A 17,625-nucleotide genomic window follows, 5' to 3' on the forward strand; every position below is an offset into this window, starting at 1 on the left:
GTGCAGATAATGATATTTGAGCTGGTATATGTACCACGCTTTTATACATTTGCCCATGTTTGTGTCTGTATGCAAATTGTGTGTCTGTGTGTGTAACCATGTATATGGAGGTGGATGTGGATCCAAAGCTACTTGATATTCATGAGGGTAGCTGCTGCAGTGTGTTCAAGTGAAGGGGGTTCCCGGTGGAGATTGTGTGGCCACACAAGCTGCTCCGAAGGACATTATGGGATCACAACAAAGCACTATCACCCACATACATGTGACACTAGCACCATTCAGCTAATAGCCTTACATGAATGCTAACATCCAGTAAAGGTATCTGTATGTCAGTAATGGGAATGTATTTTCATGTCATTTTAGTGTGTGAATGTGTAGAATATTATCAAAGTAACCGTACTTATTTCTTCATCTAATTATTATGTTTTCACTATACATGATTCAAACATGCACAGATGAATCAGTTTCAACATCTATATATTCATTAGATGTTTTCCAAAAAACAAACTGAGTGAATGTTGAATGTTGTGTTCAGCTTTACTTAGACTGTTGTTGTAAGCTGTTTTTTCTCATGGAATTATTTTCCTGAAGCCAGCAGGTCACACTATAGCTTCCCATGCTGAAAAAGAATTGTATTGTTGATTCATTAGAAGAGAATGAGAGGAGCAGAGCGAGCAAAGATAGTTATTGGTTATTGTGTGTCCTAAAGGATAATAGTAGTTGGACAGCCCTGGTTTGAAATTGGATAATAATACTATATATTTGCTGTATACCTTTCTTTTTTCATTACATCTTTAACGGCTTTGAACACATATTTCAAAATTCCGGACTCATAACTGAAATCTAGATGCTTTAAGACCTGCTAAATGGAATAAGAACTGTTTTCTGACAATGCCTTTTTCACACATTTCTCTGTAATATTTCTCATCACCAGTCGGTTGAAACTCATGTTTAGAATCGTTGTGACTTGCAAGGTTTCGCTTCTTTTAAACCAATCAACCTGTCGCTTCCCAGAAATGTTTAATCTCTTTTTTTATGGTGTTTTTCATCTGCCACTGATGCTACCTTTCTGCCAGGTGGTCTAAATGTAAATGAGAACTGCTTCTCCATTGACCTAGCTTTAAAAAAAAAAAAAAGGAAAATAAATAAAATATTGACTCGTTTGGATTCTGGATACATCTGTCTGTATATCGATCTTCTGTGTACTGACCTTGGACTGATTCACTGACTTTATCTATTCTGAACTGCCCCTTCTGTTTCTGCCTCATATGAAACCACATCAGCAGTCAAAGCATGAATAATCCAATCACACAACTAGCAAATGTCTGTGCTGAAACAGTTAGCTCATTCATTTGAAGTCATTTAATGAAAATAGTTCATTTTCACCTAGTTCCAACTCTGAAGCAACTTGGTTAAACACCTGAAGTCATCATTGCTCTTAACACAGACAGAGATTGAAAGATCTCTCGCCCTTTTTTTGAATGTTTACAAACTTGGTAGCCTTTTGGTGACTGCATTTTGTACACACTATTCCCCCCTTTTTTTTATTTAGCCACTCTTACTTTTGGCTTCACTTTCTCAATGCTTTTATCTCGCCTGTCTTTCTGTGTCCCCTATTCTGGCTCAAGAGGTCGTTTCAGGATAATTGGTTGGAACATTCAGTACATTCACACATCAAGCACACAAATCTTTCTACTGTCCTTATTATCAACAGGACACATACATACACATAATTACCACAATATCCACAGCCTTATGTGTAACTCTAACAGATCATGTGACTAACTGAAATGCACAGTTGTGTCTTAAACTGCTTGACAAAGTGGACACATGTGACACACAGATTACTTAAAGACATGTTTGAGGACAACTATTTGTTAACTTAATTACTTTTGTAAGTGCACCACTATAAGACGTACCATAAAGATTAAAAAGTGTACATGTTACATGATACAGTACCTGGATTCAAAGATTCAAAGTCATGCTTCCTGATATGCACTTTTATGAGAATATTTTTTACAATACTTCCTATGACTTAATTAATGTCATCATTATGCATTGTTTTTTGTTGTTGTCGTGTGCCATTCCAGTTATCACCAAGCATTGACTTGAGTTAACCTAAATATCTAATTTTAACTAATAACCATTGTTTATCCTATTAGGTTTTTAAAGCTATGAGAAATCAGCTATTATCCTAACAGCTCTTTATACTTTTCTGTACACGAATCATTCCTGTTTTACTGTTAAATACCTCACCAGTAATTTCTCTGAGAAAATATTTTGTTTCATTTGTACTAATTATTGTGGCATTTAAGAAAATGGATTGCTGACTCAAAAGTCAAACATCCCTTATTCTTTATTTAAAGTCCCTTGTTGGACTCTGAATAGAGCAGCTACTTCCTAGTGTATAAATGTTTTTTAGAAGGTAATCCTTATTGAAGTTCCTTGGCTTGTCTGGTGGCTGATCCATAACCAGGATGAGGGAATCGTTTCTTCTCTGATCTGGGAACAGGGGAAGGGGAAGAAGACTCATTTTAAAAAACTCACATTTAAGTTTTAAATTCATGACTTGACAAAAGAAAAAAAGGGAATAATGTAGAAATGCATATTTATTCAAGAATATGTATTACATTATGTGCATGGCCACAGTTGGAAACACTGTATAATACATGTCAGTGCATAATTAAAAAAAAAAAAACGACAAGAATACTGAACTACAATCATTGGACTAGACGTGCGCGAGTAGAGTTGTAAACAAACAGCTTAAACGTTGATTTTATCACAAAGTAGTTCCAGCGAGTTTGGAATGGGCGGAGGGACACGGAGGTGGCTTGGATCCAGCGGAGAAACACCAGTGTGGATCGTAGCGGTGATGCGGCTGTGTGTGAGAGGAAAGAGGCTGACGCTCGCGCGGGTGGAGACTGCTACACATTTAAATCCCCCGGGTTGTTTTTTCCACATTCTAACAACAAATACGTGTTGTTTTTTCCATTTTCTCTACCCTATGCTGGAGTCCCGTGAAGCCGCTTTAATGTCGTAAATGACAATTCTTTAAGGGCGTCGTTGTTGGGAAGTTTTTCGAGGGTGGGTTTTGACCAGCCGGGGGCCATGGCAGTCGAGGCTCGGCCGGAGCTGGTCGGGAAGCGGTTCCTCTGTGTCAGCGGGGAAGAGCCACCGGAGATCGGGGATATCGGTCGCTGGCCGTGGAGGACCGGAGTCATACGAGCTGTCAGCCATCATGACAACGACAACCTCGACCTGACGGTAAGAGACTGGAGTTTCTCCTCCACTTTGGACTGTTACACGCGAAACGGGGAAAATCTGTGGTTGGTGTCCAGCAGTGCAGGCGGACATTGTCTGAGGCTTTTTTTCTAGTTATTGATCCTCGGTTTGAAAGGGTTTATTTGTGAGAGTAAAAGGTTGTTATTGTGGCGTTTGGAAGTTGCTGTTGTTCCCAGAGCTCTCTCTAGAAAGCAAGTTAATTGAAGGCAGATACAGGGGGGTTGCTGAGAGCAGACAGTTGCTCCACTATCTCATGATTCTTTTTAAAAAAATCCCTCTTATCGTTTAAATACAAATGGTTTTTTTTCACCGCAAGAACAGATCTGAACGCAGTCACGTATATAGTGGCAAAACCGAAGCCGCAACGAATGTCTGTGTGTTGAACTGTGGTGTGTGGTGTTGAATTTTAAAATGACATTTTTTTCATCTGCTGGTGTTTGTCTCGCTTTAACTCGAGCGATCTTTTGTATGTGCGGGAATTTAAGTGTGGAGCAGCTTGAAGGCTTTAATCCGCGGTGTTCTGCACATCAGCTGACGGGGAGAAGGTTTTTACTTGTCGACATTCGACCCCTTTTAGTCGTTCCAATGCGACGAGGATCTTTATAGCTGTATATTGATCATTCCAGTGCGAGAGCCTCGACCTTAAGTCCCTCGTCTGCTGGTGTTTTTTCTCTCGAGGACAACAACTCTTCCACTCGAATGGGAAGGCTGGAATGCGAGGACTTGTAAAAACATAAAACTGCCCTGCTTCAGGCTGAACAATGGCCAGTTTGTTTTCATGTAAAATATGGGCTGTAATTACAATTACATAGTCATGTTGTCACCCCTGAAGCCTCCATTAACATATCCTGTTGGATGAGTGGTTCCTGGATTTCAAGCCCATTGTACATTTGACTATTTACTTATTAACTATCGCAGCAATTGTAAATATACTGGTTATAGGTTACGGTGGAGAAGGCAAATAAGTCTGCACGGGCAAAAAAAAGCCTTTTTTTTTACAGTAGTGTCAGACTGCACACTGAGCCTGTTCCCATTTTCTTTTGTTCACTGAATCCTTCTATCTGGTACTGTGGAGCACTGACCAAACCCAGTGTGGATGCATATGTCATTGAGTTTGCCATACATCTAGGGATTGGATTCTGCAGCATTCCTCTTTTCCAAATGACTATGAAGCAAAGCTTTAATTATCTGTGAGCTTTTTTGTGGCGTGTGGATCAATATGTCAATACTTGTATAAAATGCATTCTGAAAATAAGAGTATCCATCAGATATATTTGTTAAATTTGTACTATGAGCTAAAAGTAATTAATATGGTTTTTCAAACCTGCGTTATTAACACTAGAGGGTATATTTTCACAATTCTAATATTATTAAATAACCAGATATAATGACTCGGTAACATTATAAAGTGTAAGATGGTTAAAACGTATGTCCTGGATAAAGATTTTTATGTAATAGACATAATGACAGAGAAGAAAATCAATAAGTGTAGGTTTTTATGTATTCATTCCATCACAGCAATGCGCACCTGCATTTTTATACAAAGAGTCCTTTAAATGGATTGTACATTGATTGTTGTGTAGATGAAACGTATAGATTTTTAGAGTTAAAGAATAAAAGTAGACGTGGTTGAAACATTTGTAGGCAGTATTAAAGGCCTGTCTACTCTGTAATACCATATAGCCCTCCTGTCCTACGTGATTTGTTTTATTGATGCAGTCTTTCTTTTTTAAAGCTCTCCTTGTAAAACTTTCGGAGAAATTCGTCGTCAAGCCGTGAGTGTGTAGCGTTCTTGTTTAATTCCATACAATAGGACACAGTCTCATTAGCTAGAGGCTTAACTAGCCGAGTGAATACAGTGGAGCAGGATTGGAGATTAGATTAGAAGAAGTGTGCCAAGGCAAGCTGTCAGGCCATTGTCAAGTGTCTGTGGTCAGATAGGCCACAAGGACAGAAGCATAAACGAGGAGACACAACTACACTTGACTTGTTGATCCTTGCTTTGAATGTGCAATAACATGAATGCTAGCCTCCAGCCTTGCTTCTATCAAGTAAAGATTTGACAGAATGACCACCTACAAGGCTCCAAATGTTGGTAATCTGTTAGGCTGGATCAGAAGTTTCTTCATCACACTGGTTTTAGCTGTTTAACACCTTAAATCCTCTACTGTTTCTTATTTTCTTACTGAATACCGTTTCTTTCCTTAACTGTTAGTCAAATATATTTCAATGCAGCTTAAAACGAAAAGAAAGGGAAGTCCCATATGATTTTCAGAAGAACAAAAAGCAGAACAACATATTGCAAAATCTTTGCTTTGCAACATGATATCAGATACTTGCAATTAGGATGTTAAATCTTTTTTAAGTAATATGATGCAAAATATTTTCTACTCTAAACAAATGAAATGGTTAGATTTGTTTCACCACGGAGAGATGGGACTTTCAGTTATCTTGGCCAGAACATAAACATGATAAAAGTCAGTACATTTTAGCCTCAGCCTATCACCAGCTACTAAAAGATTAAACAACAGTAGCACCCTGGGAATATGTTCCGGACACAAGGCATATAGCCTGTACTCTTTGTCAAGAAATATTGAAATCAATGAATTCTAAAGTTGTATATTTGTTTTTCAACTCACTATTTTTAATATACCATACCGAGTTTTCCATGTAATCCAAAAACACTAATTTCATTTTTTTAGAGTAGTTTTATAAAACTTATTGCAATATCACCTTTACAATAAAACATTGATTTTCCATCTTAATTTATCTTTTTGTTGACATCGCGAAACATGTATGATTGAGTTAACTAGAAAAATTTGTGTGTTATTAGTGCTAAAAGCTCATTTTTCTCACACTGTGTATTCGCTTCACACTATATTTCAGTGTTGGCACTCACCCAATAGATAGCAGCTATATGATGATATGCCATTGTGTTAATGAGCAAAAGAGAAAGTCTCTCAACTCTCTGTGGGGTTATAAAGTGAAAGTTTGACATCTAAATTTGATGAACGTTAAAAAATAAGTAAAGAATAAAAAACGGTTGTCAATAAAATATGTGGTTGTGTGTATATTTTTTAAATGTCTGTGTCACTGTTTCCGTTAGGGCTTTTCGGTGGTGGAGAGTTTCGTATGTGAATGAAATATTTTTTGTGCATTTACATGTTGATTTCCATCGGGAAAATGTATACTTTAACCATCATTTTGGTCTCTTCAGCATTTCCCAGAGGGTAACAAGACGGTTCTAGTGAGGATTGTTATGCTCTGGCTGCGACATATGTGGAACTACTTCTGGTGAATCTGTATTAGAAAACTTGCACAAATAAACTACTTGAAACCTCAAATTCAGTAATGCATTCATAATGGATAGAGCAAACCTCTGTTTTTATTTTTGGGAACATTAGCATTAAAGTTAGTGAATTAACAGTCCATCTTGTATCTGGACTAAAGCATTTTGAACTGGCACCGTATAACTACCCATGAAATGATACTGTTAGTTGTCGATGTCGTTTTGTACGCCTCTCACAAATTGCAGAACACTGAAAAAAAACAGAATTATTTGAATATATTTAAATGTAACATATTGTGGTAAACACATTTCTGTTATTTTTTACTCTTTATAATACATGTATATTGGTAATTACCACGTCACAACCTACAATAAATACTTGAATAACCCTGTCATCCAGTTGGCTTTCATTGGGGATTTATTTAGCCCTATAGGCTCCAAAAGAAATGAAAACTCAGCCTTTGTACCTCATTATGACACCTGAGGTATAGAACTGCCGCCCTCATCTGGATTTGCAATAAATGGAGAGCGAAGGGCAGCCAGGTCACTGTCTATGAAGGCCTTTGTCACTCATGCTGGTTTTTTGTGTGTGTACATTAACTGCTCTGTAGATTTGTTGTTGCTGCAGAGGCCTGAGGTTCATCTCTGTGTGGCTCATCAGCAAAAAAATCCAACCGACAGGCTGCGACCCGAGGAGAACCTTCTACATACAGTGTCCCGGCGTGGCTGTTGCGGCACCGTCAACAATTCCAAGCTGCTTGTGAGAGCCGGTTGTTGAATAGCAGCATTGTTCACGTTACAAATGCACACGAGTAAGACAGAGCAAACTTGGCAGCGCGGAAATTTCACCTTCTAATTTAGACAGTGCCAAAGGCAGCAGAGATCTGCTGTCTGATATGCTCAGCTTGTTGGTTTATTCAAGTTCACATTGAGTTTGTTGGTGTTTATAGCACATGTTTATTATTTATGAATTCAATTAGTTCATAAATGTGCTACATTCTGTTCATCACAGTCTACCACTAAGTCCCAGAAATTCAGTGACATGGAACAGTGAACCTTGAGACCTATTCATAAACATGTGGTATTATTATTGGAAGCAAGCCTCACGCATATGTATTGTGAAAAACAGTAGCCCTGTCAAACTGGCTTTTTATTTTCTTAATTCTTTTAAATGTGTTATTGACACGTGCAGGCTTTTAAGGTGAAGACCCAGGGGAGTGAAAACACTTAAAAACAGCCAATATTTATTTCCACTGTTCTACGAAAGTGGTTGTTTTTAAGCCACATCATTCATTAGCTTTTTAGCTTTAGGTATTGCTGTGTATCAAACAAATGTAGGCATCAACTGTGTATTCTTTTAGAGCAGATAGATCCACAAGCCGACAACCTGACTAGTGTATGATTATTTACCATTTATTTAATTTCCAAATGTATTTTATTACACATGATGGGCTCCCAAAGTTATGTACAGTACTTTAAATGATTTACACGAAACTGCTCATCTTTCGTTTGCCTCCATTTAAACCTGAGGAATGTTGACAATTATTTCCCCATCATCTATTGGAGGAGGAGTGCACTGGGCTGCAAGTGACAGTCAAAGGTTCCCTCTCACAAGGGTCATGTGCTGTTTGGGCAAGGCAGTAACGGGATCCACACAGTGTTAGTGGTTTGTTTTCTGGTGCCTAAGGAAACAAATTGTAATCTGAAGCCTGGATGGCTGGATGTACCCTTCCCCCCCATCCTACTTCTCTCACAGAAGCTCACACTAAGCTCCACTGCATCACTGTGCTACATAGGGCAGCCATAAAGTCTCCTATAGGTTCACAGGCTTCACAGATAACTGTGGGAATAAAAGAGGCTCCAGTAGTGAACAGCTGTTGCTAGAATATTTCTGTACTATTTGATTGTTGTTTTGTTACCGATATTTAATTCGACATTGTTCTTGAAAAATTAAGATTAATCGTTATATGTTTTGTCATTATAGTAAGTTGGAATAAAATGCGGATTGACTAGTGAAGCTAAAATCCAAACAAATAATGATCACAATCTTTGGTTGTACAATGATAAACCCATCCTAGGAATATGAAGTTATTCCTAATCTTGATATTGTTTAGCAATCATATATTCCCCAGTGAGATAATAATACTGAATATGAGATGCATATGCACAGTACATTCTTTTATTTTGGTGTGTGCTAAGTGACGTTGTGTTGTTTCAGCTGGATAATAACATATTTGACAGGTGACCACATGACAGGTGGTCAGTGTAATCTCCGGTTACATGCTTTGTGTGTCTTAATCTGAGTGTGGATTTACATTATATATGTCACTGAAGCACTGTTCTACTTTTTGTGTTGGTTATGTTGTCATCTGTTTATTTTGCATGAGAATCAAAAAGTACACCCTTTTTTGATCCATACTAATTGATATAAGTGTTTTCTGAGATGCTCTTTTTGAGGTAACCGCTTGTGTTAAATGTAAATTATGAAGATCAATCAATGATCAATTGGCTAAATATTTAGTGGGAAATGTAAAACCTTGTTGAGCCAAATCGGTAAATACTTTAAATACCATAGAGTGATGGTGTGACAAGTGAGAATGTGCAGGATGGCTTAATGTGGACGATGCTGCTGCAGGATTTGATGGGAGCTGTTGAATGAAGAAGATATGGAAATTAAAGGATTGTAGGTGATAGGTACAATATGACAAAACGTTTTTTCTTATTTCCATTTCTCGCTGAAATGATCAAAAGGTAAATACTTTGTATTCATTGAGAGCCAAATGGGAAGTGAACATTTATTTTAAAAATGTTTAGGGTTACAGAGGTGTAGTTGCCTATAGAAGGGTTTCTTGAAAAAAAGCTTGTCATGATAATGATAACTTTATTACAAAAGTAATAAAAAGTAACCGCACATGCCAAAACAACTTAACAGGAACAGCTTGGTTTTAGAATTAGATTATGTTCATCTGTTCTTTTGCTAGTGTTTCATTTTCTGATTTCAGAGAGGGAGAGAGGAAAATTTTGTCGCGGTGTGAGAGAGATTGGGCCGTATTTCCTTATTTTATTGAAACCATTGGTCCTTAGTTAATTTTAGTCTTGTGGGATCATCAAATATGGCTTTAAAACTTTTTTCATAAAACTCCTAGCCTGCTAGACCATCAGCTAAATAATAATTCTACCTGATTAGAGTCAACTTTGTAAGGCTCTGATGGTCCGTGTCATGCAAGAAATCATGGCTAAATACTTTGATCTACTGACAATCTATTAAAATCTCAGTTGTATCATTTATCACTGCTAGAACTGGAACAGAGTCTTACTCATGTGCTACTCAAAGTGGGCTGTCATGCTTATTCTTTGTCAACCACAGGGTAATGAAGACTCGGAGCCAGAGTCGCCCTGAGCTGGCTATTTTTGAACACTGCTCTCTCTCAATACTGGCCCGTCCTTCAAACTCCACTGTTTCACCAAAGAATGCAAGAACAGTTATTTTGGTGTATCCAGTAATGAGAAGGTCCTTCTTGTCTGCCTCTTCTGACTACACAAAGTGGCTCGTACTCATGGATGTACATCTGGTCTCGTGTGTTGTTTTTCATTTCATGTGACATGCTGGGACCTGTATTCTGTTGATTCGGTTGACTAAGACAATAACTGAAAGTCTGATCGCTTCCAGCTTCATTGAATTACATGAGGTGTGAGTATTTATTAAGCTTTTTTGTAATGTTGCCTTCACTATGTTGGGTGTTGCTTGGGACCCTTAGTACTTTCAAACTGTTGCAATGGTCGGAGACATGGTAAACAACAGCCAGCCATTTAACACTGTCACCATCTTGGACGGGTCTAGTTTGGAATTCTCGACAGCTTTAACATTTTACATGTTTTTTATTCATTGTTGGAAAGCAACTAGTTGACTGAGGATATCCACATAGTTCCCACATAGTTTATTAGCAGCTAAATAAGTTGAATATTACATTTCTGCCGAAAAAATGGCGGTTTTGTTTCCTATGAATACCTCTTCTACACGTTCAACAGCCCTCACAACATAGTACAGCAGCAGGCTTTCTCTGTAAATGTTTACAAGTGACAGCAGATACTGCTGACACTCCCTGAGCTCCTGACACCTACGGTACCTGGCTGCGCAGAGTCCGTGCCAGAGGAATGTTGCTTTGCCTGTCAGTACAATGTAGCTGCCTGCCATACTCTGAGACACCAATTGACCCTGCGATACAAAGCAGTTAAGCTTATCACTTTACATGAACATGTGCTTCGCCTCAGGGATGGTACATGCACACGAGTGACAAAAGCTTGGATGGGGAACAGGATCACTTTTTTCTTTCACCATATTGGTGCTTTATTCCTTACTCTTTAAACTTTTTCAATGTTTGGGGAAGCTGATGTTTAAAAACTCTTACAAATACTCAAGTAATAAAACTGAAATTGCTGAGTTAGCAGTTATCCCCCCTTAGGCTACCTCTCAACAGCCACATGCTTTCCATCCTGTTCTCCCAGTTCTGTCCTGCTCCAGTCTGCCCTGGTCTGTTCTCTTGATTCACTTCTTTAGTTGCAGTAGCTATTGTTGCTCCTACCTTTGTTCAGTTTTTTAAATTTTACCGTGTTCCCAAAATGACGTTGTTATTGGTTATTGTATTATTTTAATGGATTCTTGCAATTATATTGCCTTAAATTTATTTGCCTGATGTTTTGAAAGATATGCCTTGAAGATGTTCACGTTTCAACAATTATCGTTTGTATGGTCACTATCTTCATAAATGTACTTTATCATTTTGCTAATCTATCTAGTTTTCAATGGCTATGTAGAAGACAAGGGCGCTTAAACAACAAAACAAAACACAGTTTTTAAATGCATACTTTAAAAGGCTGTCTCCCATCACAGACCTATAACATATACAGACTTCAAGATGGTTCTATTAGTTTGGTTTAAAACATTGTCGGGTAGTTTGGCTGTCTTTGAATGTTCTAATCTTACAGTCATATTGGGTCTGGCCTTGTACTTTAGTGAAAGGCAAAAAAACTGAAAGAGATTGAATGAGGGAGAGCTCTGCAGATGAAGGGATGTTGATGTTCAGAGAGCCTGAGTGAAAGAGGGAGCAAATGTTATTTGAAAAATGAAGCAAAGGAGAGGGAGCGAGAGCATTGTGTACTCTCATTAGTCGTTTGGTGTTGCAGCCAGTCGGCTCTCTGGCAGAGAACTAGAGCATGAGTGCAGAAGAGGAGGGTGAGATAGAAGAGGGGAATGTTGGAGAGAGAGAGAGGGAGAGAGAGAAAGAGGAGAGAGGGTTTCTTTCTCCTCTGTCTGGCCTCTCTCCCATAGCAACAGCGGCTTAGCCACGTGAACGCCAGTTCCTTTGAGTTCACCCACTGCACAGAGGTTAACTCTTTCACTGCTGGTGTGCAGCACAACACAAACGTACAGAAGCGGGGATCAGACACTGACTTAAGACAAGACGACATGTTTAAAGAAGAGCAATCGATGGTTTGATTTCACCACTTTCAACAAACATAACAAGCCATCTGAATAACCCAAGTAACATTGTTTATGTATTCATTATTCGTCTATTATCAGTTCCCTTTGATCTTCAGTAGTTTAAGAGGATAATGCACAGCAAGTACATTTTACCGTTCCATAAACGAGACCGGAGCTTGTTTCCCGGCAACAAAACCGTCCAATCCAGTGGTTGCAGCATACGCTCAAAGCCTACCTTACTTACATTGTACTTAATAAGGTATCCACTATTGAACGTCAACAACAAATACACATTTATCTTTCAACTGAAAAAATGTGAAATGATAATGAACAAAGAATAAATGAAAGATCTCTGTTCAGCAGAATCATGTGATCATCAGTTAAAATATATTAATATCTGTGGCATGTACACATTTGACATGCCATTGATTCAAACCCTCTTGTTGGGATCAGACAGGATATCACTCTGTGATAGGTGTGTTCTGTCTCCACCTCTTTATCGCATCGCAGTGTAACAGATGCAGCAGAGGATCTCTTTAGTGAAATGCTCAAATGAGACCAAAAGAGAAAGTATTCCATTATTATTACAACCTTCACTGTTTTGAAGTGAGGTCGTGATCTGTGCTGTATGTAGCCACGGCTCGCTTTTGCACTGCTTGGCTGTTCAGCATGAAATAAATGTTGTTCCACTGCGTTCTCCAATCAGTATTACATGTTTTGCCATCACTATCCGTGTTCCTTCTCCGGCTTATATGGAACGTTTCCAAAGCGCAGACATGTTGACTGGTTCCAGACGAGAGTGAGATGGCTGGGTTTTTTGTTTACACCATTATAACATGTTTTTTGACCGTGGATGTTTTGGTGGAGAACGAAAAATACACTTCATGCCTTCGTATGTATGTATCTTTGTAAATGTATTAATATAATGTGCTTTTTGCCTTAGACAGAAGGAACGGTAGAAGCATCAACAACTTTTTAATAACTAAATAATCTATGTATGTATGTATGTATCTATGCATCTATGTATGTTCTGCGAATACCTACATCCAGTTCAAATGGATGTAGTACAGCAGTTTAGAATTATAAATCATAATACTTGATTAACTTTTCCTGCATGAAAACTTACAAGATTTTAATACGCTAAAACGCACAATGAATCACAAAAAGTAGAGGGAAATGGCATACCATGTATCAGTCCCTTCTCTGCAGTAGAAGTTCTAAGACAAACCACTTCCAAGGGTTGTTGTAAATAATCAGTCCGTAAACTGCTATAGCAACTGTGAGCCACTGTCGTTGTTTTTAGACCTGACTGCTGTATGAATCCAGCACTGGCTTGTTTGTCAGCAGTCGTCTTGGTGTGATTTGTGTGTGTTTGTATGTGTGTGTGGGTCATGGCTTGTTTTCCGCTGCCGCCACTATTACTCCTCCGAGGATGTAATCTTCTGTTGGACCTCTGATACTGAGCTTTACTTTGCTTTATTAAGCACTGTCGTAAAGTCGTAGCTATCATGAACTGTGATTTGCTGATTAAATAAGATACTATAGCGAGATGAAACGAATATAATAGATTTGGATGTGCATATGTTTGTGAGTTGTGTTGAGTTCCCTTCCAACCTTATTAATTTTTCTTCCGGCATACAATTTAAAAATTAAAATGAAGACTGTTCAACATTTCCTGGATAGTTTCTGTTATAATTTGTGTCGGTGCCAATGCACTGAAAATCAATTAAAAGCTAAATTGCTGTCTCAAGATGCATTTCCCAAAGTAGCACAAGACCTCCCCTGGTACTTCATTCGACCACTCGCATCTAAAGTGGTTTTTACCTCCTTTACTCTTTTATTATACACAGCAAATGTTATTAACACAGCTATTTGTGGATTTTTAATAAATACTGCCATTTCAAAAAAGATCTTTGCTTGTGTTTCATTTTGTTTCCTATAAAGCATTTAAAGTGATGGTCAGTTATTGAATACATTGTAAAGAAAATGAAAAAAGAATAATTAAAATATATTAGAATAATCCATTACTGGAGGTTTACAGAAATGATGAAATGATGGTATTTTGCATTTATTTATTGTTTAATGGGTTAAATGCTGCATTTCAGAGCCTCCCTCGACTGTTGTTAATTAACTTCTTTATTACAACACAGTAAACGGCATGTGAAGATTGATTTATTTATTATTTTTCCCCTTTTGCTGTCTTCCTGAGTCATGACTGCAGTCATTTTTCAGAAAAGGCGATACATGTTTTGTGAGAGAAAGCTATTTAATAATGGTGACATTTGATCGTCTTAACGAAAAGAGATAATGTTAAGGAAAATCTATTTCCTTCCACTTTTGGACCAGGCCTTTGACTGCTACACAGGAGTGAAGCCCTCCGTGTTTGACATGTCTCGGCTGGAATGTGAACGGCAATTAAACAAGTTAACTCTTGTTACCTGAGGGAAAATAGATTCCCCTTCAAAGGTCTAATTTTCTCATTGTCAGTGCTCGGTCTGACTCGCGCAGCCAATGGCTCTGTGTCTGTTAAGAAGTGAACACGCCATAGTTGTTATTATCAGGGAAGACACCGTAAAGCCACATGTTAGAGGGGCCCTCCAGTAGTATTCTTAATACTCAGTGTTTCTCACAACTGAACAACAAGTTAAAGAGTTTTTTCTTTGACTTTGTGCTGACACACCACATGTATGGCCAACATACAAGGGTGCTCTTGTGGTGTGGGTTTTAAGATGTGGTCCTAGGGAAGCAGAATTAGTCCCTCTGGCTGTTCTGTACACTTGTTTTGGTACAAGTCATAGAACTTGTAAATATATACATCTTGTATTTTACTTGGTATATAATAAGGCAATTGCTTTTTTTTCATGTCACAATACTTTATATACAATAATATACAGAAACTTCATGAAGTCAGTATATTTCTACATTTAGGTCTAAAGATTTCCTCTTCAACAGAGAATTAGCATCTATACAGAAATGTATCAATCCTCATTTTAATTGTAAAAGTCAACATTTGGCATATTCCTTTGTGATAGTTGCAAGGCAAAACTTTCTTTAAGCTTGCAGAAACCCCGGACAGAACCAGACTCACTGTGTGAATGACCTTCTTCTGTGACCAGCTGGGAAGAATAAGAGAGACGGGGGAGGAATGATAGGGTAAAAAGATAGGGGAAGAGAAAAGAGAACATAATAGAGCAGAAGTTTGAGTGAGCATCATATCATTTCTTAATATGGGTTATATATATTTTGTTAAGGTTAAGTTACTGTTTGATAAGGTAAAACATACTCAATCCTTGCCTGTTTTAGTCTAACCAACAAGCCATTCAATCCAAAAAGCACATTGTCATTTAAATGCTAGACTTTGATATGGTCTTACTTAACCAGACAAGAGTCATTATGTTGGTGATGAGTCAAATTATTCTCGTCATTGTCAGCCAGTCATTGTTACTTACTTAAAAAAATTCATTGAGCCCTGGATCTAAATGATAGCTTATTCTGACTGTGTCCCTGGTTTTGGAATAAGAAGCTATGGTGTTTTTCAATGTTCTTCTACTTTTGGCAGCCTATGATCTTATGTGTGCTTACAGTAAAAAGTGAATACTTTGTAAAAAAAAAAAGTATACAGTTTCATGACCTGTATGTTATTATCTAATGCATGCTGGGACAGCAAATGACTTATCTTCGATCGGTTTACATGGTTGGGCATCTCACTGGGGAAACTTATTATTATTTTTTATTTGTATTTCAGGGAAGACAATCTAAAAGCTGAGCTAGTTCTACCGTAGCAATGGCGTCTTGGTTTTCAATGAATCTGTGAGTTGGCCTTTGGACTACATTCAGGGGTTTTATTGTAGCCATTTTTACAATACACGGAGCAATATTTTGAACAGTGATGTTGCTTGAAAATGAAAGGAGTTTTTTTCACAGTCGGACCTTCTTTGAATGAGTCAAGAGGCCTTGTTTTAATCAGATAAGTGTTACTGATTGGATGACTAACAGCTGTTCATCGAAGACTCAATGATAATTTAAAACGTGTTGACATACTTGCGACATGTCATCTTTTTTTCCCTTGTCTGATTTCTCTTATCAAATACAAAAAGCAGTATCAGGGCCCGTTGTTTACATTCTTTCTTTGTCAGTGACATTTCTTACTCCTGTCCTCATCAGTAAACAAATATAATCTTAAGTTTTTCTGTTAATACAGATAGAGGATTGTAAAATACTGATTATTTTAAGTCACATTTAATTTGTCTTACTTAATTAAAAGAGATATATATCTTAAGTTTGAAGAAAACGGTAAGCAATGTCGTTTTGCTCCATTTTCGGGAGTACTTTAGACAGTGGAGAGAAACAAGGAATGTTGCCTTGTGTCAGTCAGTAATGACTGATGCAGAGTTATATGCAGAAAACTCAAACCAGTCATTCTAGCTTTTATTCCTTTCCCAGCAAGCCCATCCTGTTTACCCATTAGTTGTCTGCTGTAAATTCTCCCTCGTAGACATGCCCTGGTGTGATCTGCACAGCATTAGGATCAGTGTGTTTTTGGAGGTTAGTTCTAACACAACACACCTTGAAAAGTGTGTGTTAATAGGAGTGTCACTGAAGACTGTGCACACATCCTAAGAGCAAGGCGTGGCATCAGTAAAGGAGCCCTGCAGGGTAATGAGGTTTGTGAATGGATTAAGAGGCACAGTAGCGTTTTTATTTACAAATGGTTCACTCCACAGCCGTCAATTATCCACTCACCCCTACTTTAGGGACTGTTTGCTCAGGGTTTCAACTTTCTGTTCTTGGAAAACGTATAAAACTGTACATCTCTTTATTGCCATGTTAGTACAAGACACAAATGTTTATCTGACATACTTGTATCGTGCAGCCTTTATGGCTCCACAAAGACATCTCATCTCTGCATTGCCAACATGCAGGATTTTGAAACTTCGCAAAAACATTTGAACAAATGAATGTAGATGAAATGTTTGAATTTTAGCTGCTTGAACAATGGTGTTAAAAATGCTATATTTAGGGTTGAAACAACCTAATTAAATTGTTGTTGTTTTTACTTTAGAAACGAGAACTTTGACTGCCCAAGATCACGTTTGTTTAATACATTAGTACAACTCATTAGTATAGTTACTGTTATCTTTTGACACATCTTAAATTCATGTAAAAATATGTTTTCATGTTTTGATAATTTTTTCATTTATCTATATATTTGATGTATATAATATCTATATAATCTATAGATAATAGTAATTTCTTAACAGGGATGTATCGGACAACAACCTTTAAGTAAAGTTCTGACCTGAACTCGAGGAACCAGCAATGGTTTTGAGAAGCTCTTTGACCCACTTTCATCTGGGACGTTGCCAGTTCTCTCCCACAATTATTAGAAAATGAAAACAGATTTTCTTTACCACCAGACCGACACACAACAGCTCACGTTACAAATATGTTCGATATCTTTCTCATCTTTTCCTCATTGAAAAAAAGAAACTGGGTGGTCTGTTCTCAATTGTCTCAGACTGTGAAGACTTTTTTTTCAGCGTTTTTGACTTTGACAAATGATCTGGTTGAC

The 17,625-nt window shown here is 37.7% G+C and overlaps 1 protein-coding gene across 1 annotated transcript in view; it reads left to right on the forward strand.

The window, feature by feature from the left end:
- Positions 1 to 2,848: 2,848 nt before the first annotated feature.
- Positions 2,849 to 17,625, forward strand: part of jmjd1cb (jumonji domain containing 1Cb) — a 74,117-nt gene continuing 59,340 nt past the window's right edge. The window contains exon 1 of the mRNA XM_087792722.1: positions 2,849 to 3,264. Within this exon, the coding sequence (XP_087648848.1) occupies positions 3,109 to 3,264 (156 nt within the window). The 5' untranslated portion in view covers positions 2,849 to 3,108. The remainder of the gene's footprint in view (positions 3,265 to 17,625) is intronic.

The sequence above is a fragment of the Callionymus lyra genome, chromosome 6 (assembly GCF_982586985.1).
Source record: "Callionymus lyra chromosome 6, fCalLyr1.hap1.1, whole genome shotgun sequence".
In the NCBI taxonomy this organism is placed as follows: Eukaryota; Metazoa; Chordata; class Actinopteri; order Syngnathiformes; family Callionymidae; genus Callionymus; species Callionymus lyra.